This window comes from Sphaerodactylus townsendi, linkage group LG10 (assembly GCF_021028975.2).
Source record: "Sphaerodactylus townsendi isolate TG3544 linkage group LG10, MPM_Stown_v2.3, whole genome shotgun sequence".
In the NCBI taxonomy this organism is placed as follows: domain Eukaryota; kingdom Metazoa; phylum Chordata; class Lepidosauria; order Squamata; family Sphaerodactylidae; genus Sphaerodactylus; species Sphaerodactylus townsendi.
This window is the reverse complement of record NC_059434.1, coordinates 24,976,315-25,001,450: the sequence shown is the minus strand read 5'-3', so window position 1 is coordinate 25,001,450 and position 25,136 is coordinate 24,976,315. Positions and strand designations below refer to the sequence as shown.

Genomic DNA, 25,136 nt, shown 5'->3' with positions numbered 1-25,136 from the left:
ACATTGGACAAGAGCCTTATTAATATTTGACTCGTCTTAACACTTGATGTTATTTTTTTAATTTAGCACAATGTCATACTGCCCCTTCTCCAAGAAACTGAGGCTCATTCCGCACATGCAGAATAATGCACTTTCAAACTGCTTTCAGTGCTCTTTGAAGCGTGCGGAATGGCAAAATCCACTTGCAAACAGTTGTGAAAGTGGTTTGAAAACACATTATTTTGCGTGTGCGGAAGGGGCCTAAGTTGGCACACATCATTCTCCCTCCATTTTATACTTCTGTGTGAGGTAGTGCTAGTCTGAGAAAGTCCCACTGCTCAAAGTCATACAGCAAGCTTCATGCCGGAGTGGGAATTTGAGCCTGAGTCTCCCATATTCTAGTTTGACTCCTTAACTACTGCATCCTACTGGATGTCAATAGCAATCAGTGGTGGGATTCAGCAGGTTCGCACCACTTCGGCAGAACCAGTTGTTAAAATGGTGCTTGTAAACAAACAGTTGTTAAATTTATTGTTGAAGGCTTTCATGGCTGGATTCAACTGGTTGTGGTGGGTTTTCTGGGCTGTGTGGCCATGACCCACCACAACCAGTTGTTAAATTATTTAAATCCCACCACCAGAACTAGTTGTTAAATTATTTGAATCCCACCACTGATAACAATAGATATCTGGTGCTCCAGGATTCAATTAAGGCTCCCATGATTTGGCTCGTATTAGTCTGACTGAGTGAATGTGAGCAGACAACAACTCCAGTTCAAAATGTGGTCCTTATTTTTCCTAAGGGAAAGGGAGGCTCATTCTAAGGAAGTGAAGCACGATAGGTCATTTTTGCAGGAGCCTAACAAACACCAATCCAACAAGAGGAAATACACTGATAAAATGTTATACTACATAAGTAGTATTGTTGAAATAGAAGAGTCTGTTAACTTGAGCTAAAATCTATGGAATAAATATCACATATTCCAAGTCATAACTAACCCTTCGAGGATTGGGTGGTATGAGAAAACAAACAAACAAACAAACAAATCGTCTATGGCACAAACCAGCTGAGGTTATCCCAGTGGTAATCGGCACGCTAGGTGCCATCCCGAAAACACTAAGGCAGCACTTGAAACATCTTCGAATTGACAAAATTAACATCTGTCAAATTCAGAAGGCAGCCCTGCTGGGATCCGCATGAATACTATGCTGATACATTACAACTTCCTAGGCCTCTGGGTGAAGCTTGAATTGTAATGAAGGCCAACAACCAGCTAAATATCTGGCAGTTATGAAATCTACCATCATCATCATCATCATCATCATCATCATCATCATCATCATCATCATCATCATCATCATCATCATCATCAAGCACATCATCTGCTGTTGCACGAAAATAGCCCAAACTAACTATCTCGAACGTCACAATAGGCTAGCAGCAATGGTGCACTGGAACTTTTGCAAAAAGTATGGCCTGCCCTGTAGCAAGACCTGGTACGAGCCCAAGCCAGAGAATACCACAGAAAATGAAGAGGCAAAAATACTCCGGGACTTTAGAATACAGACAGACATAACACCTCAGACATAACAGTGGAAGAGAAAAAACATGTTTGGATTATAGATGTTGCAGTGCCAGTTGACATCAGGTTAGAGGACAAAGAGCTGGAAAAGATCACAAAATACAAGGACCTACAAATTGAAGTCAAGCGATTGTGGCGAAAAAGAACAACAGTAATCCCAATAGTAGTCGGTGCTCTAGGTCAAGAATTCCCAAGAAACCTTGAAAAGCATCTGAAAAGCCTGAACTTGGACAGAACATCAGTCCATATGCTGCAGAAAGCAGCACTTCTAGGAACTGCACACATTCTACGCAATACCTCTAATGTCCTAGGTCCTTGGGAAGGACTCAATATTCAGAGATGAATTCCAGACACTTGTGTTGTTGTTATGTGTAGTATAATGATGATGATGATGATGGATAGTGGTAGATGATGATAATGACTGAAATGACCTTCTCAGAAATACCCCAATGGCAGAATTTTGTCTAAGAAGAGATGGTATGTTGGTTATGTTCTCTGTAGTTTTCATATTTCCTTCTCCTCTTCCAGAAGCACACACTATTCACATACGCAACCTAGCAGTTGAGCATGAATGTGAATCTGCACCACTTAAGCACTTTTTCCCATTAGGACTACCACCTCTAGCTTGGGGAATTCCTGGAGATTTTTTTTTGGGGGGGGTGCCTAGAGAGGGCAAAGTTAATGTGGGGCAGGGGTGGAGCTCATCAGAGAAGAGAAACCACAGAGTCTTCCCTCACAGAGCCTTCCCAATCTGCCATTTTCTCTAGGGCAGGGGTCCCCAAACTTTTTAAACAGGGGGCCAGTTCACTGTCCCTCAGACTGTTGGAGGGCCGGACTAAAAAACTATGAACAAATTCCTGTGTGCACAAATGATTTGTAAAATGTTTGATTTCACCTTTTCAACCTTTCTGTCATGGTCTATTTTTAAGAACAGTGAGCCAAAGTAATGTCAAGTATAGGAATTGGGCTCCAAATATTGTTAGGGAGGCTGTGAGATGCCTTCCCCTGTAAAAAAAAAAAAGCAAGAACTTTCCCAGTAAGAGCGTTAAAAGTAACCCTGGATCAGGTATCTTCCTGGGTTCTTTCCTCCCCTAGCAGCCAGCGTGATTAAGCCAGCCTGGCTGATGCCAATGGGGAGTGAGGAGTGGAACAGAAAGCCTAGGAGGCAACACATGGGTAGCTGAGAGCAGGGAGCATTGCCATATGTAAGGTTGCCAACTCTGGGTCAGAAAATTCATACCAGGAGATTTGGGAGTGCCATCATGTAATTGCAATCAGCTTGGCCGTTGGGGCGGTTCCTCCTCTCCCTTGAGCCCCACTGCACATGAATGGAGCCATCAGCGCCATGTACCTGGAGGGCGGATAAATGCCTTCAGGGGGGGTACATTTGGCCCCGAGGCGTGGTTGGGGACCCCTGCTCTAGGGGAACTGATCTCTGTAGCCGCACCTGGAGGCAGGTATACCCAACAGGTCACAGTTCTTTGTATACATAAACCATTTTTGCTGTCTCTTGAACCCAATATTCAGAATGTCCATAATCATATGATGATGCCTCATAGCTCAGATTTTTATTGATTATTCCCTCCTGACTAAGGTTGCCAACTTCAGGTTCCGGTATTCTTGGAGCGGCTGTTTTGGGTTTTCTGGGCTGAGTGGATGTGGTCCGTTAGCTTTTGCTCCTAATGTTTTGCCTGCATCTCTGAACCACATTTCACCAGCCTCTCTAGCTGGCATATCTGGTCACACAGCCCAGAAAACCCACAGTAGCCAGTCGATTTCGGCTATGAAAGCCTTTGAAAACACATTGAATTTGTGGAGATTTGGGAGTAGAGCTTGGAGATGGAAGAGTTTGGGGAGGGCAAGGAGCACAGCATGGTTGTGATGCCCTCCAAAGCTTCTAGAGTTTCCTTAATAGCTGGAGATCAGCTGTAATTCTGGGAGATCTTCAAGCCAAACCCGAGATTGGCTATCCTAAATCTGACTTCCGAACCATCCCATAAACTGCATCTCCATATTGCTTGTAGAAACTTTAAGGTTGCTTTGAGGTGCCCCCACTTATTTTATTTCCTGTTCACATACTGTTTTGCCAAAGCTGCCATTTCCTTCAGGGGATTGACCTCAGCAGTCTGGAGATCACTTGTAATTCTAGGAGTACTCCAGATCTCACCTGGAGAATGGCAACCCTTTTAGGATTGCTCTGCTAGTAAGGCCATAGGTACACAGGTTTTCTAAAGCTGCCAAAACAACCTACATTATTTAAAAAAACTGGGATTGTATAAAATCAGGTGTGTTTTTAAAATGATTTTCCCTTTGTCAAGGATCAGCTAAAGCATAAACAAATACCCCAACAGCCCAGCCCCAAAGACCAACTCTCATTGAACACTGTTACATATAGACAACTTCAGTGACATTCAGTCTGGAAACAGAAATAACAAGAAACTAGATCTCGTTTCCATAATCACATTACTAGAGCCAAACTGCAATATAAAGAGTCTGGTTTCACAACAGATTTGCCTCAGATATAGAATTACAAAAACATCAGGCACTAATTAAAGAGGACACTTTGCAGCCGAGCTTGTTTCCCTCAGAATGATGACTGGCAAGAACGCTATTCAAAAGTCTTTTATGAATTTTATTTCTCAGAGGAGATGGATTTAGCAGATATATTTTTAGCAATATATTTTTAGAAATGAATTCAAAAGTTGATAACGGTTTCGCAGCCACATGAAAAGATTGTCAGATAAAAAACAAAACCCAACTAAAAATTCCTCTGAAGATGAGCGTCGCAGGCTGTTACTTTCAGTTTAATTCACATAATATCCTGCCTCAGGTGACTGACATTTTAAAACAGCTTCCTCCCCCATCCCTCCCCTGACCTGGATGGACCAGGCTTGCCTGATCTCATCAGATCTCAGAGGCTACACAGGGACAGCCCTGTTGAGTACTTGGAAGGGGCAACACCAGGGTTGCTACGCAGAGGAAGGCCTGCTCTCTGTAGGACCTTCCCAGGGCAACAGAAGTAGCAAAATGTTGCACCTGAGGAACCAGAAGCAGGGCTGGATCAGAGGTGCATGTTCATCCAAGGACTATTTGAAGCGATCATAAAGATAAGCAACCACAGTTGTTTTTCTACCACCCCAGGTAGAATGCTTTTCATTTCGCCCATTCTGCTTTGAGACTTAAAGTGCAAACTAGTCTGGTAAAGCAAAACCAAGCAATGCGTGAAGCGGGCCTAACAAACATTGCCCGTATAAACAGTTTCAAGGGAGAGGCCTTATTATAGTCTTGTAGAACGTAACAAATATAACTTATTCCAGATGCCGCTGCTTCAAAATGACATGAAAAAAAATAACTGAACCTAGATTTCTTCCATTCATAAACAGTATAGGATTCACAATAGAGAAGCCAGCAGCATGCTTCCTTGATAGGCTAGTGTTGAGATTTTCAGAGATAGAGGCACAGGACAGAGCCACCGGGGGCTTCCCTCACGTGACCCAGAATTTCCATGGTGTGAGAAAGAAATACTCGCATTATGCTTATGTAATGGTAAAGGGGCCCAACATTGTATAGGCTCAGCCTATCTAGGGGAGACCTTCACAAGGACAGCTATATTGTAATGAAGTTAATACAAGTTCTGTTATGCTGACGAAAGAGCGTACCAGTTGTTAATCTTAACAAAATCCCTTCAGAAAATCATTTGGGGTCACACTGCATTTTCTTTGGAGACCAATGCATACCACTTACACCACCATAATAGGAAAACAGACAGCCTGCAAAGATCAAAACTGACTTACCAGAAACAATTTTTGATTTATATAATTTTCATCAAGTGTTTTCCACTTTAGAGCTAAGTGAATATGTTCTGAAGTTCAAGGCTGGCTTCATTCATCCATTGGGGAAAAAAAGATATTAAAAATTCTTCAGCACAGTCTCAAAGAGGAATGGAAGAATTGGCTCAAGGGAGCTTTAACGCTGTCTCTTCCGTATGTTCCAGTAGTAAAATGTTAGCTTGGTTTTACAAAATAATTCACATTTGACAGAAGACGTGGGCTGTTTATATTGCTGAGGATCTTCTCTACATCCTTTCACATCGCAACACCTATTTTCTCATATTGAAGATTAACACACGAGCTATATGTGTGTCAAGTGCTGTCAACTCTCAGTTGACTTACGGTGACCCTGCAGGATTTTCAAGACAAGAGAACTTCAGAGATGCCTGCTACTGCCTTCTTCTGCTTAGCAACCCTGAGATTCTTGGTGGTTTCCCACGCAAATACTAGCCAGATCTCTTCTGGGTTCTGACAAGACTGGGGAACCCTGGTCATCCAGCTCAGGGCAATACATGTCATGGAGGGGTTCTAGCCTACCTGCTAAGTTATATCCTTTGAATCTATAGTGACTTGCCCTATTTTGATTTAATATCTGAGAAGATTTTTAATCTTTTGGTCAAAGCCATACTATAAAAACACAATTGTCCAATAATATATTATCAACAGTTCAAAATGTATCTGGGGAACTGTGAAGTGACAGGTTATGCCCTACATGGTGGCTTAGTATTCATCTGTGGGTATTGACATGAACATGTGCTACAGGCAAGATACACTCACCCACGCTTTCATCAAATTAGTTTTTGGCAACCTAAAAAGGGCACCAAAGGCCACTGCTGCCAGGGTCAAAACCTACATTCCACACTACTGACAGAGCTACAATGGCAGCTTCTAATAAGCTGATAAAGTCTGAGAAGCAAAGTAGGAGAGCATAAACGCAGCAGGGAGGGGGAATGAGAAGAAAAGGGCAGGATCAAACAGGGGCTAATCATGACACCAGGTTCCACATACTAGTTTGGTATTTGGACCCCCTCCTCCCCCCGGCCCTTTCCACACACACACACAGATTCCAATATCTTTTGGCTCCGTTATTCCATATGGAGAATCTTTCTGGGGGACTGGAAGGCTGTTTGTAAAGCTACTGGCACCAAAATTGCAGCAGAGCTGCTAGTGTCTGTCTTTTAAATAATTTCCAAATTTCAAGTGAATTAGTCCCTTGCCCCTGCTATCCTCTATTGATTCCTATTAGAAAAAAAGTTTTAAAAAAAAAACCCAAGAATCACCACCAACATACAACCTTAGAATTGCCCAAGCCAAACTGAATAGGAATGTTGTTGTTGGTCTAGCAAATGTAAAACCAGAGAATCTGGACAATGTACAACCTGAGAATCTGTAGCAATGTAAACTCCCAAGAATCTATGTGGAACCCAAGAATCCACAGCAATGTGAAAGCTGAGAATCTACTACAGGGGTAGGGAACCTCTGGCTCTCCAGATGTTCAGGAACTACAATTCCCATCAGCCCCTACCAGCATGGCCAATTGGCCATGCTGACAGAGGCTGATGGGAATTGTAGTTCCTGAACATCTGGAGAGCCGCAGGTTCCCTACCCCTGATCTACTACAAAAAAGGAGACGCAACATGAAGCAACTTGAGCAAAAAACACAACTTTGCAAATGTCAACCAAAACAATGTGAAATGGCATAACCTAGCACAAACCAACTGGAAAGCTGATATTAAGCCCAGGAAAAGGAAAACACAGAAACTCTGGGGGCGGGGGAACAAGAAAAAAAGGTCCTGGGAATCTGGCTCCTGGTATGCCCAGTCAATTCCAAACATTTCTGACTCCCAATATGCCCAAACAATTTCAAACATTTCTGGGATTTTTGGGACCCAGTTACTGGTACCCCAGAAAATCTTGGGATACCATTCAGAAAACCAAATATATTTGAAAAATATTAATAAGGTATTAGCGATATATATTTGGCTCAGTTGTATCTGAGCACACATTCCTACTTCACTTTTCTCTGGGCATCTATGCTGCCACCTGCTAGTCATTTAGTATCTCCTGCCAGCACTCCTAGTACTCTGTCCACACTGCCATTTACAGACTCCGCCTAGTGCCCATATCTTTCACTCACTCCAATTTGGCATTACAGGGATGACTTATCACACTTGCACTCTTTAGGGATCCAGAAATGTACTGACCAACCATATGCCTTCCCTTGCTGCTTTCTTAGTAATATGTTTGAGTGGGGCTTAATGTCATTATGGAGAACAAATTTCCAGAATTCAAAATAATAAGAGATTTCGACCATATGCACCTTTACTTTGTATCCTTGCTCAGTCAATTGCTGTGCATAGTGTATGTGTGAACACTTTCTTTTAAACAAAGCTCTTTGTACCATAGAGCTCAATGAGAACCACTGAGATTGAGTGCTGCCTTGTTTTTTTTAAATTTGGGAGGGGTGATGGGCAGTGTCCTCAATAATACACTGGCAGAGAAGGCATCAATGCAGGGGTTTTTTTCAGTGATCCAACTGCAATTTTGAACAGAGAAAGAATTATGGCTAGCCCAGTCTTGAGGCAAGCGGAAGGCTCTGCCTTTGGGGTTAAATTAAGAGTGAAACTTCGAGGCAGAAAAATCTATCTAAAATACACCCTACTGTTTGAGCCTTACCACTAGTTTGTGTGATCTCAGCAGGGATTCTAAATGCTGCTTTGGGGAAATATACTCCTTTCTCTTCTCATGTCTGACCAGATACTTCTATCCAGCTAAGAAAGGAAATAACTGGAAAATAAATTTCTTAGAAAGTCTCCATGTAGAGGAAAACATTCGGTCTAACAGACTTATCAGAACATATTTTGGATATTCATAACATTCCCCTCCATCCAATAACTCTTTCAACAATCTGTGTACCTTCCTTGTAGATTCATTCACATTCCAAATTTTCTGCTCTCTTAACTGAGTACTTGCAGTAAAATTTATAGACATATATATCTTTCTGTCTCTCCCATTAATTCTTGCACACAAGCCCAGTACACTTGCATCATATTTTCACAACATTCTCCTTCACACAATCACACTGTGTGAACACTATGTTCAGTGGTGGTATTCAAATAATTTAACAACTAGTTGTATACAAGCACCATTTTAACAACCGGTTCTGCTGAAGTGGTGCGAATCTGCTGAATCCCACCACTGACTACATCCCACTTTCTCTATTCCCTTTTATTTTTTTTAAAAAAAATTACAACCCCAACAGAAAAGAAATTGAAAATATAACAGCAATAGTACCAAGTCAACATATAAGCATCCATCAAAAGGTTTCCAAATATCTAAAAATATGCCCATACACCATTGCTGTCTGTTCGCTTATCTGCCGCCTTATATATTTCTAGACATTGTAATCAGACAAAATTAGAAAAAAAACTTTTGTGTACTTGGAATGTTCATAAACATTACATAACACTTTGCAGCTGAAACCCTAATCTACAGAGGTTTCAAAATCTGCAGGATGTGTTTACATGTTTTTTAATCAATTATTTGATTACCATAAGAGGAGGAGTATACTGACCAAAATGAAAGTTTTCGAATGCTTACATGTTCTAAGCTTTGATTTGATATTTTATTTCTTGTATGGCCACAGTGACATTATCCAAACCTTGGTTGATCTTTAAGGGGCCACAAGACACCTGTTCATTTTATCTACAATAAGCTGTAGAATAAGCGGACAGGGCATGAAGCCATCATCATCCATCTCTTTTCCTTTTCAATGATCTGCTTGAACATTCTGGTACCCTTCTGGCTTTAAGTTTTTAAGTTGCAGTAATTAAAATGATTCCGAACATGACTTTCCAGTCCCTGCTAACTAGCACATGTTCTGACTTGTGCACCACAGTGAACTATTATGTTTATTTCTGCATGCATATATATTTTAATGTAGCTTGAGCTTGTTTCCACATGCCGCCTACAACCTGCATGGATTAACTTAGGGCTGGATGGGGTGTCATAAACAAAAACATCTCTTACATAATGTCTTAAAACCAGTTCATAAGAGTAACGAAGAATTTTTTTCTCATTCGAGTAGGAGGAAACAGATGAAAAGATAGTCCTTTTAATTAATTAAAGCGTCAGCCTTTCATTCAAAACTTTTAATAAGTTTCACTGCCTTCTGTTGGACTTGTAGCATTTAAATATGTTGAAATCTGAAGTTGTTATTTTATTTATTTACCTAGTGTATGCCCAAATGAGGACTCTAAGTGGTAATTTTCTTCTCCATTTTATCTTTGTAAAAACCCTGTGAGGTAGTTTAGGCTGAGAGTATGTGACAGGCAGAGTGGGGGATTCAGAGCTAACTTTCCCAGGTCCTAGGCCAACTACAACCACTACACCATTTTGTTGGAATAACTGTACCATGTGAATTTTTACATATGCTTGCCTTTGGATAATATATAAAGAAGTCCCACTGAAATTAAAATACTGATGTCCTATCTACAACCTAGACAAGAAAAAGGGTTTAGGGGAATAGCATAATTTTTTGTGTCAATTCAGTATTTTTAACAGTAACAAAAACCAAAAACCAACCTTCCACACATTCACACATTTTGTTGCAGTCCACTGCATGGCTCTCTTAGGCACTCTTCTCCTTTGTAATGTGTGTGGATTGATGGAATAGCTCAGTGGTGGCGAACCTATGGCACGAGTGTCAGAGGTGGCACTCAGAGCCCTCTCTGTCGGCATGCGCGCACAGAGTTCATCACCCTCCCACACACACACACATCTAGGCTGGCCTGGGCTGCTGGCACAACACCCCACGGTGAGCAGGGAGGACTTCGTGCTGTGAGGCCACAGGTACCCTGTGCTCCTGGGTGGCTGATGCCCGAAGGGAGCAGAGGGGAGAGCTGAGATATGCTAGAGAGGCACAGAAGCCCGGTGCACGCGGAAGGACTTGCCAGGAGGGAAGGCTAGAACAGGTTGAGCCCAAATTTCTAGCTTTCGAAGCCCAGGAGTAAGGAGTGTGAGAGGCAGGAAAGAATTGGGGAATTGGAGGTGCTGGAAGCAAGCGCAGAGGTACAAAGCTTAGCAGTGGCATGCAGGACTAAAAAAGCGTCAGTATTCAGGCCAGTCAGAAATTCGCCAATGCGTTGGCCCGGCACTTTGCGATAAATAAGTGGATTTTGGGTTGCAATTTGGGCACTCGGTCTCGAAAAGGTTCGCCATCACTGGAATAGCTGAATTGGAGAAGAAGAAGAAGAAGAAGAAGAGTTTGGATTTATATCCCCCCTTTCTCTCCTGTAGGAGACTCAAAGGGGCTGACAATCTCCTTGCCCTTCCCCCCTCACAACAAACACCCTGTGAGGTAGGTGGGGCTGAGAGAGCTCCGAGAAGCTGTGACTAGCCCAAGGTCACCCAGCTGGCGTGTGTGGGAGTGCACAGGCTAATCTGAATTCCCCAGAGAAGCCTCCACAGCTCAGGCGGCAGAGCTGGGAATCAAACCCGGTTCCTCCAGATTAGATACACGAGCTCTTAACCTCCTACGCCACTGCTGCTCCAAGAAGAGGGAAGATGCTGGTTTCAGATCCCACCCACAACAGTAGCATCCAAAGAATGCAAGACAAGACTTTGACTGGAGCCCTGCCCAAAGACTGCTATTGCCAACAGCCTCCTATCACTGTTGTATTAGTTGGTCCAGCAGTAGGAGCACCCCACAGTGAATGTATACAGCTGGTGGGTGAGCGCTCTTGTCAACTGTTGCTGCAGTAAGGGAGTCATCCATAAGAGGGCAGGAGAGAGAACTACAAGCAAGACAAGGGGTTGCTCTAGGGCAGCACTGTCATACAGTCCAAGCTGAGTGAACAAGGGTGAGAATATACAGAAAAGTCAAGACAGCTGATTGCACAATGCCCTTGTGAAGACTGACCCACCTCCCCAGCTTCTCCTCTCCTTCACCTGGTGGTGGAAATTTCACAGTCTCTACTCCTTTGCACTCCTGCCATCATTGCATGAAAGCCAAGAAGGCTTTAGAAGGGCTTCCTTCCCTCAAAGGAGTATTATGCAAATCAAGATGGGTGCAAGAATTAATATTTTAAATTTAAAACGTGAAGCCACCTGTGAGGGCACTGGTAAAAATAATAAAGCTTCCAATTCAGTCAGTTTCAGTGCAATGAAAAGAGAGAGAGAATGGACATCAAAGAAACAGTGAGACTGAGGGAAGGAATAGTACATAGGAGTTGAGTAGTATGTTAAAGGCTAACAAAATTTATTTCCATATAAACTTTTCTGAATCTGAGTTCACTTCCTTAGATGCATAAAGTTTATAATCATTGGGCCTTATTTTACATACTGGGGAAATAGACAAGAGTATGACACAATGGCAAGCTGTGGGGAAACATGGTCTTGATTTTGTTAGTGAACCCCTCTTCAGCAAATTCTACCTTTGAAGTTCTTTGGAAGGAGAACAATAACCTGAGGATCAGCAACAGTATATTCTAGGTGGTTAAAATACCCCCAACTGTTTTTGACCACTGATTTTTAATGTCAGATTTGTGTCCACTAATTATTTTGTGTACAGATTGTCCCTTGGAGAAGGGCACGGTTGGCACAAATTGACATATATTAAGTTGGAATGCCACACTGGTTCTACTTAATGTAAGCTAAGACACTCCAGGAAGGCAACCTGTCGGATCAACAACCCTCTCCTCTGTGTCAGGTGTGACAAGAGTACTGTGCTACAATTGTGCTCTCATTGTGTTAGAAGCCAAATAAAGCAGTTTAAGTCAGCATGTGAAATATCAAATGGAGAGCAGGGAGAACGTTGGAGGGCAATGCTTTTGGCAGGACCATTGTCTGGAATCTACAGTTATGGAGAACAAATTCTAGCGCAAGGTACCTTGTAGTTTCTGAAGGGGGCTAGCTTAAAGCAACTTAAAGCAACTGTGTCTCTTGAGAAGTCTGCTCTTGCTTTGCCACATCTTCACAAGTTGGGAATGGACTACATCCATTGTTTACCCTTGACTGAATTGTGTTGTCATTTCTGATTTGCAAAGCAACCTAACACACCTATTTCTTGGAACTGCTGCCCTTTCTGTTCACCTGATAATACCCACAATCAGAGACAGAGTCAGAGTAACTTCCACAATTTATGTCATAATGAATGACAGTCTTTAAATTGCTCCAAGGCTAACAAATTTATTTGGGAAGTAACAGACTACTATGGCTACCACACTGGTATTTTTCTCTTTGGATATTTTTTTAAACCAGAAAGATGATTTATTCATTAATTTAAATGCACAGATATATATGAATAACTCATCATGATTTATTTGCTGCCACTGATGTTTACATGATGCTCTTTTGGCTTGACAATAGACATGTTGACCTTCTCCCTAACTAGATTAATGGACCTATTTGATGTTGGTTTCGGTTGTTAAATATATTCACCTTCAAATGGGAAACCAGATTTCTACAGGCAATCCTTAAAGTTCACTGCCAATGCAGAGTACTTTACCGCTAGTAAATGAAAACATAGTAGAAGGAAATCCGTTACAGTTTGTATTTCAGCAAAGTAGCCATTTAAAATGTTACCCTAAGGAGATTCACAGCCTTCCAAGTTCACTGAAATAAAAGATGTCAGTTTGTTTTAGTGAAAACAAACAGGAGTCTTGTGGCACCTTAAAGATCAACAACTTTCTATTCTATCTTATGCTTTAATTGACCACATGCATCTGAGGAAGTGGTTCTGCAAAGTGAAAGTTTATGCTGAAACAAACACTGGTTATTCTCCGGAGTGCCACAAAACCATGTTCCATATTCTTAAATGATTTGAAACATGTTTAAATGATTTTACTCATTTAAAAATAAAGCTTATGCACAAAGCTAATATTGGCAAGCTTTCATCCAATCACCCTCCCTGGTAGCAAACTTTGCTGCACAAAAATATTCAAAGAGTTGATCAGGGTGGGTTTCTGCCTATTGCAAGTACTCAAGACATGCAGGGAAAGGTTGAGTTTTTAAAAACATGATATCATTTCCTACCGCTAAAATGTCTGAGTCCAGTTAAAGTTTGAGGTCTATGAATGCACACTGGCCTCTTAGAGGATTGGCAGCAGACCAGCTCAAAGAACAGATTCCTAGACCAATTTGATTCCTGAAAGGGATCCCAACAACCATAGCTGCTTCCACACAGGGATTCTTCCCCACACAGAAAGCAGGAAAGATCCCCATATTAAAGGGAAACACCCACGTGAGGTCATCATTATTCCAGCCATGACTCATGGAATCCCCTAGGTTTTCCCTTTTAGACCAGTTTAAAAATAAACCCATTTTAAAGGGGAATCTGCTGTGTGGACACCCTCTGTCATCACTCTGGACACTTTGACTTTCACACATACAGCATAATGCACTTTCAATCCACTCTGCAGCTGGATTTTACTGTGCGAAATAGCAAAATGCATGCAAACAATTGAGAAAATGGGATGAAAGTGCATTATTTGGCCTGTTCGAAAGTGCCCTATGAGAAGGGTGAGTGGAACTCAGGTCCGCTTTCAAAACAGCATGGGGTAGCTCACTGTCACATGCTGTCTTGCCCCTTTCTTTATAGTCATTTAAAGATGTACAAGGGAAAATGGGGGAAGAGGTTCCAGCAAAATCACTGTTGCTTTACTTGGGTGCAATGGGGAAAACAGGAAGGAAAGTGGCAGGGGACAGCAGCACAGAGTAGAATAGGATTGTGTGTGTGTGTGTGTGTGTGTGTGTGTGTGCGTGTGTGTGTGTGTGTGTGTATGCTTTCCCAACACACTCCCATGCCAGTTGCTGCTGCAGTAGCAAAGTTGCATGCCCTCTTTTAGATACAGCTCACATGGGGTCAGTCTATGAACATCGGGAATCAAGAGAAACTTAGTGCTGGGGGATATTTGGTCTCCACAATATTTTCATCAAGTCCAGCCACCATAAAAGATGCTTGAAACTGTGATGGAAACTGCCTGTTTTCAATTTAAAGTGCTATAAGGGAAGAATCAGCTCTGAACATGCTCCCATAGCCTAGTTCCCCTCCATGCACAATGGCTTCAGGAGTGAAAGAGGGAAAGAAGAAAATTCTCCATCTTTTTGGACCAAATGCCACCATGTGAGTGTGTCTTGAGTACAGTGAATGAAAATGTCTTGCCTGAATCCAAAACTAACCTCTAAGACGGCCTGTGGACCAGAGAAATGGAGCAAAATACACATGGATGAGTTTTTTAACCACTGAAGTTTTTCTGAGCACTGGGCAATTGCAATCCACTACAGCTCCAAAGCAGCATCCTGGTTACACAAAGGGCTGTAAAAGGTGACACCCAGTCACATACATAATTCTGAAGAAGGTGGAAATTCAGGAGATACTATATCAGTAGCAGTGGTGTAGCGCCCAGGGGAACAGGGGGGCATCTTGCCCCAGGTGTGCACCAGTGCGGGGGCGTGGGTTGGGCGTTCTGGGGCGGGGGTGTGTGTGGCAGGGGTGTAGGGCACACACATGCCCCAGGCACAGTTCCCCCTTGCTACAGCTCTGATTAGTAGTAACTGAAAGTGAACAGAAACAAATCAAACCCTGAAATCACCCACAAGTTTAGAAGATTCAGGATCCTTCTATATCTGTTGTCAAGACAGTAATGTGACATTCCTATCTCATTTTTTTAACTCAGCATTTCTTCTTCAGGCACATTTTTTTAAAAAAACTTCCTTAGCTACAGTAGAAGAAAGCCAAAAGAAGTTCAGTTTGACAACAGAGAATTCTTTCCTTTGTATTCAGCTAGCACACTGTACTCCCACACACATTTATAAAGCAGAAGCTTCTTTTACTTCGGATCTCGAGTGCAAAAAGCCAGAAAATCATCTAATTTACAGTTCTGAAGAAAAACAGTATTCCAGATCTTGCAGATATTCATTCTTTGGGCACCCCTGCAGATATTCATTCTTTGGGCACCCCTGCTCAAATTAATACTGGGGACCTGAACCATTGTATTGTGAAAATTAAAGGAGCCCTGAGGTGCAGAGGGGTAAACTGCAGTACTGCAGTCAAAGCTCTGCTCACGACCTGAGTTCTGTCCCAGCGGAAGTCAGTTTCAGGTAGCTGAATTAAGGTTGACTCAGTCTTCCATTCTTCCAAGGTTGGTAAAATGAGTACCCAGCTTGCTGGGGGTAAAATGTAGCCGACTGAAGAAGGCAATAGCAAACCACCCCATAAACAAAGTCTGCCTAGTAAACACTGTGATGTCATGTCACCCCATGGGTAGTAATCATCCGGTGCTTGCACACAGGACTGCCTTTACCCTTGCACATAGTTGTTTCTTAATGTTCTGACCAGGATAGCCCAATCTCATCAGATGCTGGAAGCTAAGCAGAGCCCAGCAACGAAGTCCATGGCTGCTAAGCAGAGGCAACAAACAGCAAGCCACCTCTGTCCATTTCTTGCCTTGAAAACCCTATGGGTCACAATAACCCAGCTGCAATCCAACAGCATTTTCTACCACTCCCATCTTGGAGCATTGTAGAAAAAGAGACGGAAATGGTTCTGGGGATGAAGAATTTTACTCTTTCCTGCTTTTCTATTTCATTGGTCTACACCACACCATCAAGGCTGCAACTGTCTCTACAGTGGGAAAATCCAGGTACAGCATCTGTGTTTATGATTTTTTTCATTGTGGAGAAAACTGTAGTGTTATGCAACATTTGTAACAGAAGATTGAGGGGGAGTTTTTTATACTTTACCTTTCTCTCCTGTAAGGAGGCTCAAGGCAGCTTACAAACTCCTTCCCTTCCCCTCCCCACAACAGGCATTTTGTGAGGTGGGTGGGTCTAAGAGAGTTTTGAGAGAACTGTACTGCTCCACCCAGGTCATCCAGCAGGCTTCGTGTGGAGGAGTGGGGAATCAAAACCAGCTCTCCAGATTACAGCCCACTACCCTTAACCACTATACCACACTGACTTTTGGGAAATTAGGCAAGAGGAAAGAATTACACACCCCTTTTTTTACAATGCCACAACACTGATATGACAGGCCAGGGTGGGATAAAGCTGCTAAGAACAAGAAATCCTATCCACAGATCTCTGATAGCATGCGTGCTTTGCCATTCCTGTTCCAAAACAGGAAAACATGATTTTCCTAGCAACAGATCAGAGATGGTTGCCTTGACACAGAAGCCAGAGAATAGCATTGGACATTACTGAAAAGGTGTTCCCAGAGAAATGGAACTCTGAGAAGAGACAGTGCATTGATGAGTGTCTGAACATATGCTCTCTCTCTCTCTCTCTCTCTCTCTCTCTCTCTCTGTGTTGTAATTTCTAGCCATATTTTAGCTTAATCTTGGCCAAATTCTCTTTACTACAGCTGCTGTCCCACAAGGTTTTTGCCCATGCAGGTCCCATGATCCATAGTAAAGGCTTTTGGTTGGTCAAAGGGAACTCTCTTTCCTTCACAGAAATTCTGGTTGGATCCAGTCCCTAGACTTCAGCATATCACTGGGTGTTTTATTTGCCTGCTACATTTGTCTCAAATTTGGTACCAGGTATTTTGTTGAGTAAATGGTCTGTTTTTTTAAACCTGTAGAGATTTTTTTCTGTTGCCCTCAGCACCTAGTAGAACAGGACTTGATACAACATAATCCCCAGACTTTATCCCTAATAATTCAAAGGCCTCGAATCCTATCCTCTGACTTGACCAAAACCTTTCTATTTCTATACAACCTCAGCACACATAGGTTTGCCCCCAGTAAAGGAAACAGCAGCTCTACATGTTGGTTTAAGACCAGGAAAACATGAGAAAGCTTAACTCCCCTTGTGCCATAGTGTCAAATTGAATCAGGGTCCCATGCACCTAATCATTACATCTGAAAAACATTGGCAGTTTAGGGGTACCCCACTAAACTTTCCCCTTCTCACTAGACACAGTGTGAAACAGACTTTTCTCTGTGATACACCTCTGAAGATGCCAGCCACAGACGCAGGCGAAATGTTAGGAACAAGATCTATCAGACCACGGCCACACAGCCTGGAAAACCTACCAGTTGAATCCGGCCGGGAAAGCCTTCAACAGTTCCTAGATGCTTTATATGTTCCAGTGCACAGCCGGCTGGCAGCACTTCTGCAATGTGTGGCCAGATGAATCTACACTGCTCCCCACCACCACCTCCTCCTCCTCTCAACCTTGGATCTAGGCTGACTTGCCTATGTGACCACCAAGAGGAAGAGCCATTAAAGAGAAACAATGCCAGCCAAGTGCAGCCATCTGAAGCTGCTCTGCCTTAAAAGAAAGGGGGGGCGGGGAACCCAAGCATGATTTATTGGCAGTAACATATTTTGTACCCTACTGCAACCCTAAAGGTTAATAAAGGGGACCACTTTCAGTGATTTCTCTACTGTTATGACCCCCAAGCAACACAAAAACAAGTCTCTTCCTTCAGAGTGCCTCCTTGAAATGAATTATTAGAATGGGTTAATCTTCAGCCTGCTTAACATGTCACTGCTTTCCCTTACATTTCCTTAAATGTCTAATGAAATGTTTGACCCAACAGTGAGACTGACTTATTGTTTGATTTAATCGGGATCTGAGTTAAATCCGTGTCTTTCCTGACTAGTACATTTCCAAGCATAGCCTTGTGTTAAAATTAATGCCACAAAGGCAGAGAGAGATTAGTGTATTTGTTTGTTTGCAACACTTTAAAGAATCTAGGAATCCTTTACTATGTTTCTTAATAGATGGTCTAATGACAATCAAGTTGCCCAGCAATTGCACAGGAGCATTCAAGTCTACTGCCATATGCTTACCCTCTTGGGTCAAAAGAATATCCAGATTTCTCACTCCTGAATTACTGATATTGAGGATAAAGACTGTAGTTGCTCTCTAAGGTTCCAACAACAGCATAGTTAAGTGTTCAATTAAGCCACAGTTGGTACATTTAAAGATAATGAAAAATGGAAATAGACACAACATGTTCTATAGTAGAACATACTAATTGCTAGTCTGAATGCCAGTCACAGAGATCATGTACATTCTTTTATCTCTGTGCAAAGAACTGCAGCTGATGCATTGGAAGTTGCCCGAAAATGAACAGAACAATATTGAATGATAAAATTGATCTTATCATTTTTGCTTTTAATCCCAAATCTAATTTGCACATATTCTTTAGAAAGATCCCTATTGATACCGAGAGCAGCCTGGCTTCGGCTTTGCACAAATAATCAACAGCAAGCTATACCTTCAATTGTTCCGCAAGAGAAATCAAAACTAAGTCAGAACGCATCACCACTTTTAAATGAGAGATCAGTGTTAAATCCATGCAATTAGGCATTTTACTTACAAGGTTTCTTAAGCAAATTGATCATTCTTAAATACTGCAGGGGAGAGAGAAAGCAAGAGACTCCTACTTCGATCCTCTTCGAAGGAAGAACTGAATCTGTGCGATCACGATGGAAAATTTTACCCCCCAATTTGGTAAAAGGAATATTTTAAAGCAAATGAAGTTTGTGTGGGCACAGCCTGGTGGATCAAGTTGAAAATACACAGGCTATATTTGGATGTCAGGGGGAAAAAAGAACACCTACAAATGTCTTTGGAAAGTAAAGAAGCCTCTAGCAGGAATTGCTCCCACTCAGAAAGAGTCAGTAAGACTGAGCTGAGGGATAATAAGATCAGATGCTACCACCTAGTTGCTTGCTTAGACCACTGACTTAACCACACCAACACCAGCTGAAGACACGCATCTCTTTTGGCAAACATAACTGGTCACTTAGAACTATACCATATCAGAGTCATAGGATTGCTGTTGAAAATGCTACCCTTGTGTTGACTCACAACTATCTCCACGAGTAGCCCAACCTACCTCATCATGCCCGTTCTTATATATGACAACCAATACCGTGTAACAGGGCCAAGGAAATGTTTCAGGATCTGAGCTAAGCTACCGAAGGAAAATGAGGAATGCAACATGGGACTGACATATTGGGTTCCAAGCTAATATTTCCTATAATGTGCCCTTCAACTTGTCCTGGAATTGTTGGAGCAATTAAATATAAACAGGTCCTCCTGGGGTCATCTAAGTACTTTGGGCCTCAAAATCTACCGTGGTTCTTCTAAGGCTTCTGCACAACATTGTTACCAGTTCATCCCCATTGAGATTTTCTCCAGCTCCACCAGAGGTTTTCCCAGTGGAAAGTGTGGCAGGGAAGAGGAGGATTCACTGCCCACAGCTGTATCACATTTCCAGGCAGAACATTTATCAGATTCTCTGCCTGGTATGATACAACCTTCATTACAGGGTCTTGGCACATCAGTTAACCACCAATACGGCAGCATGGTATAGTGGTTCAGAACAGTTAAAGTCTAATCTGGAAAACCAAGTTTGATTCTCCACTCATCCACATGAGCGGCAGAGTCTTATCTCATGGACCAGATTTGTTTTCCTACTCCTGCATTCCTGCTGGGCTAGTCACATTTCATTCAGCACTCTCTTAGCCCTATTTACCTCAGAAGGTGTCTGTTGTGGGGATAGGAAGGGAAGGAGTTTGTAAGCTTCCTGTATAAATCCAAACTCTCCAACTCAACCTCTTTTGTTAGCTATCCATCTATAACCAAAAGCCTAGAAAGATGGCCAGGGGCCACTTCACTTTGCTCAAGAGAACAGCATTCTCAGTCCCTCATGGACTCTTCAGACCTATGAAAATATCCCCAACTCTAGGAAAATATTTCCCATCCCCTTTCCCCTCATTCTCCATCTGCAGCTTGAAGACATGAACAGGTGAAAATAGTATCAAACAACTCTTCGAGCGACCCTCAGGAATATTAATTAGCAACGTTAGCACAAATTTAGCTTAAGCTGCCTTCCGTTTTTCACTTTGCCTCCATTTGGATTCAGGATGAGCGATAGCCTTTGGGACCACTCAGAGCTTCTTGAATTGAACTCTAGATTATAAATCTTTCATTGTTGTTTTATTGGGGCAGGGTAACCTGCATCTTTCTGCCTTTCAACTGTGCATCACATCTGGACTCCCAATACTGAAAAAGCACTAGGGGAGCTTTAATTTGCATCATTGTTAGGCCTTGAACTCACGACAACATGCCTGTTCAGCAAGCACGCCTCCTGTTTGAACAAGCTGGAAGGAAAGAGCTGACCAAGTCAGCTCCAGATGTCTGTCAGGAGAGATGGATGTTAGGAAATTGTGAGCCAACAAAAATTAGTAAAAGAGGCAAAAATCACACCTCCTCAAATAAGCAAAGCCTCAGGATGCTCAGCAATGATGTGAAGAGTGAAATTGGTTTCCTAGACAAGGAATACCACTTGGATTGGGGCCCACTCCAGCTGTTTACTGGATCCTTGGCAAGAAGTCACCCCTCCCCAGCAAGAATCTGCTGTCTGCTTACGAAGAAAAGAGTTTTAACTTATAACCCCCTTCCTCTCCTGTAAGGAGACCCAAAGGGGCTTACACACTCCTTTCCCTTCCTCTCCCCACAACAGACACCCTGTGACGTAGGCGTAGATGAGAGAATTCTCAAAGAACTATGACCAGCCCAAGCAGGAATTTAGGAGTAGGGAATTTAGGAGTAGGGAAACAAAACTGGGGACCCAGCAGGAATTTAGAAGTAGGGAAACAAAACTGGTTCACCAGATAAGACACTGCCACTCATGTGTAGGAGGGGGGAATCAAACCCCATTCTCCAGATTAGAGTTGACCTGGTCTTAGTCACTACATTGTGCTGGTTCTCATGACTGTACTCCTTCAGCCACCCTCCCCACTACTGTCTCAAGTGCCAGCAAAACAGTGGGAAGAGTTGATGAGGAACTGACGTAGATTGGTGGGCATTTCAACATCTTGAGATCCAAGCACATTGGGTGATTGGGCCTCAAAGTTTTCCTTAACTAGACCCTTAATGTCCTTAGAAAAACAAGAATACTGAATAGCAGACGAAAGATCTAAGGAACTGAATGAAAAATTAGAAACAGTCTGTACAGCTCAACAGACATGTCACTCAATAGGGTACAAATTTGTATCTCAGAATTCCATCTCATCCCACATTTATTCAATAAACAAAAATAGCCATATTTCACAAGTAGACTAAGCCTACCTAATACAATAGACTTTATATTATTAATAATTTTGTTACTCTCAGCATTGTCGTGGCAAAAATTACAAGCTTCTTGGAAGATAAATATTTTCGCCGAAAATTTCTCCAGATGGATCAGCTCTGGGCATGCTTTGTTCTCAATATGTAGCTCTGAGTCACAAATGTTTTGCTTGAAATATTGTTTTCATTCTGATTGGTTTAGGTCTATTTTCAGCAATCCCATGAAATTTAGATAGCTGAAGGGTATAGGTTCAAAAACAGACACACAGAGAGGGCTCACAACTAAGATAACCCCATCCCCATTATAATTTAGGGTTGTGTATTCATTGTGATACAAAAATTGCCCAAACAATCCATATTCTGTACCAAGAAAGGGTGGATTCTGGATCCTGAGTCAACTGGGCACATTGAACAAACTTGCATGATTTATTCTATTTGCTAATCATAAAGCAATGCAAACAGCTATGACAAAGCAATGCAAATATCTTTAAGGATTCCAGAAGCCAGAATATTTGCCACACCTTTCAGTCCCTTCAGTTCACTTGCATCTTCCCCTACAACAGTGATGGCGAACCTATGGCATGGGTGCCAGAGGTGGCACTCAGAGCCCTCTCTGTGGGCACGTGCAGAGTGCCCCACCCCCACACATCTAGGCTGGCCTGGGCCGCTGGGCTTGATTATTAGCATTAAACCTAAGACCTAGTTTTTGGGAAGCAGTGTAGGTAACCCTGTTAGGCGCTGTTAAACCCACTGATTTTCATGCAAAGAACTGAAGCGTGATCCTTTACCTGGGAGTAAGCTGAGTTGCTGGCAATGGGGCTTGCTTCTGAGTAAACCCTCCAAGGGGTAATTCCCCCATTGGAAGAGTTGCACAGTTGCTTCAAAGCAAAGCCACCGACTACCACCAAGCTTACTCCTGAGTAACACACGCCTTGGAGCCAACCATTTTTTCTAAACAAAAACCTCAGTATTCAGGTTAAATTGCCATGTTGGCACTTTGCGATAAATAAGTGGGTTGCAATTTGGGCACTCGATCTCGAAAAGGTTCGCCATCACTGCCCTACAACATATTTCCAATATGAACTTGCGCATTTACAAAACCACACAGACATAGACACACAAATCTAGGTATGATTATATATATGATTGCGTCAAAATTCTTATTGGGGTTTTGCTGATATTTTTCTGATTTGCACATTTATTCCTACATGTGAGTGAAACATTGCATTACAAGGATCTTTATGCAACCATAAGTACAGTTTAAACAAGATTGCTTTTGTGCAGCATTTTACCACAGTAATGCAGATGGAGGAAATCGACACATATGGAAGTAATGGAAAGCTACAGCAAATTGTGTGTGCTTTGTGTTCCATTTTGTGCAGACAATGGAACAAACTTAGATGGATATTACAAATCAGTCCTCTGCTGACAAAAGTCTGAACTCTGCTCTGCTAAGTTATATGATTGTTATAAATAGCACTTGATGACATTCTTGACCAACGAAGCTGGAAGGACGGGTTACAGGCCCAGATATGCATGAATCTAATCTGCTCAGGCACATCTTTTTCACCCCAGAATCAAGGATGAGTTATACACAGGATCAAGATAATCATGCAACTTGTCCAGTCTAAGCCCCTACTCCAAAGACATACCCACACAGGGCTTGGTTGTTGATGACAATGATATGAAGCATATCAAATCCTTGCAAACCACCTTGCCACTATGCTTATTTCCGTGCTTATCTCAGTTGATTCAACAAGGCAGGCCTGCTGCACTCAGAGTGCCTCTGGTTCACTCCAAGGCACACAGGGTGGGTGAGCAAGAAAGCAAACAGTGCAGCCTCCCTCCCTACTTCCACTAAGCCGGGAAGGTAGCCAGGAGGGAGGCTGCGCTGAGCCAGAGGCACTCTGAGCAGACTTCCTCTCCGGCTTACCAGAAAGTGAGAGGGCCGGAGAGTCAAGTGACCCCTCTGCTTCCTAGATATGTCACTAAACCTTTTCTATGTGTCTTATTAACAAAAAAATGTCAATGACTAAGCCCAGCTATCTAATGGTGCTCCCCACATTGTTGCATCTCAGTAAAATTGTTGGGGGCAGGGGAGATGAAGCTTCTTCTAAACAAGCATCACAGTTGCAATCCCAATTGGACACAGAGGACATAAGATCTGTTTCCCGTAATGTGTGAATTACATGTTTTGCATGTTCTGTAGGTAGTTTACTTGCTCCAAGGATGCTGTTCGACTGCTGTAATGAAATGGCATTTATACAAAAGTCCTGTTATTCTAGCCACATGAGACTTACTGTTCCATTCATGGTTCCTGCACAGGTGGCATAGCATTTAAGTGTCCAAGCCTTGTGGGTAGGAATATACTGTGTGGGTCTTTGCACGCAATTATCAACCCCTTTAAAATGAATACTTTTCCCATAATTGCAATTTACATTATTGGCCCCAGCCTACATGACTGGAGAGTTTGAACATTACCCAGCTTCCCAGAAGTCGCTCCCAGAGCTCCCAGTAGGGTTGCCAACCTCTAGGTGGTGGCTGGAGATCTCCTGGTATCTCCAAGGCAACAGAAAGTTCACCTGGGGGCTTTCCCCACTACAGAAGGGAGCTAAGGTCGACTCGGTTCCCTTCAGTGGAGGGCGATTCCAGGCTGTCCCCACAGCAACTGAGTTGGCCCCCTGGAACCGAGCTAAGTGGGCAGGATCATCTTGGTGCCTGTTTCACTCCTTGATCATGATTGGCACTTGTGTTATGGCGGGAAATGGGAGCGTTCTTTTTTTACAGTTCTTACAGTTTGCAGTTTACAGTTACATGCGCTTTCTGCCCGCCACGACTCTCCCGTTCTGCGCATGCCACAAAAGCGGCTAGTGATTGGTTGAACGGATGAGGTGTTGTTTCGATGCTTCCCCACTTCGAAGCTTCGAATCGGTATCGACCTTGTTCCAGCAGAAAAGTGTTGTTCATAGCTGCGACAAGGATGTCGCAGTTCTGAGGGGGGGGGGGCTGAGACAAAACAATGTTGAGCTCGGTGGCAGTGGGGATTCACTGAGGCGAACCTAGGTAGAAACCAGTTCAACTCTGTCAGTGGGTAAAGCCCCCTGGAGAAAATGGTCACTTTGGAAGATGGAATCTGAAGTATTATATACCACTGAAGTCCCTCCCCTTCTCAAACTCTGCCTTCTTCAGGCTCCACCCCAAAATCTCCAGGTATTTCCCAACCAGGAGCTGGCAACCGAGCACCTTGACAGGTAGGATAACATTTTAAAGGCTCCACAGACTGACTGATATTTGAAAGTGTTTGCTGAGTCTGCCCGGAGGAGCAGACTTTACAGTTAATGCTCATCCTTGCAGTTCAAAACCAACGTAACTCTTCATACTGACATTTTTACCCCATCGAGATCTGGCACATTTTCTTCCCTGCCTAATTAAAACAGCAGACCTTTTAATCTCCCCCCATTATTGCTTTTCGAGTGTCTGCCAAACTGCCAACAGGTAAAATCCACTCGTCGCCTCTGATGAATTTGGGATTTAGGAAAAGAAGAGAAAAGAAAACCTTCACGTAGAACCAAAGCGATTTCAAAAACGGCAGCTGGGAATGGAAAGATGCACTGAAAAGCAAAGCAAAGGCCCTGAATCTAGAGAAGTCACA

At 42.8% G+C, this 25,136-nt stretch overlaps 1 protein-coding gene across 3 annotated transcripts in view; it reads right to left on the bottom strand.

Moving 5' to 3' along the window:
• Nucleotides 1–25,136, bottom strand: part of CRACD (capping protein inhibiting regulator of actin dynamics) — a 172,276-nt gene that overhangs the window by 72,644 nt on the left and 74,496 nt on the right. For 2 of the 3 annotated variants that reach the window (XM_048509827.1, XM_048509828.1), the window contains exon 1: nucleotides 18,723–18,819. The exons of the other annotated variant lie outside the window; for it this stretch is intronic. In XM_048509827.1, the coding sequence (XP_048365784.1) occupies nucleotides 18,723–18,747 (25 nt within the window). In that variant the 5' untranslated portion in view covers nucleotides 18,748–18,819. Of the gene's footprint in view, nucleotides 1–18,722; nucleotides 18,820–25,136 lie in introns of those variants that run through there. 3 annotated transcript variants of the gene reach the window in all.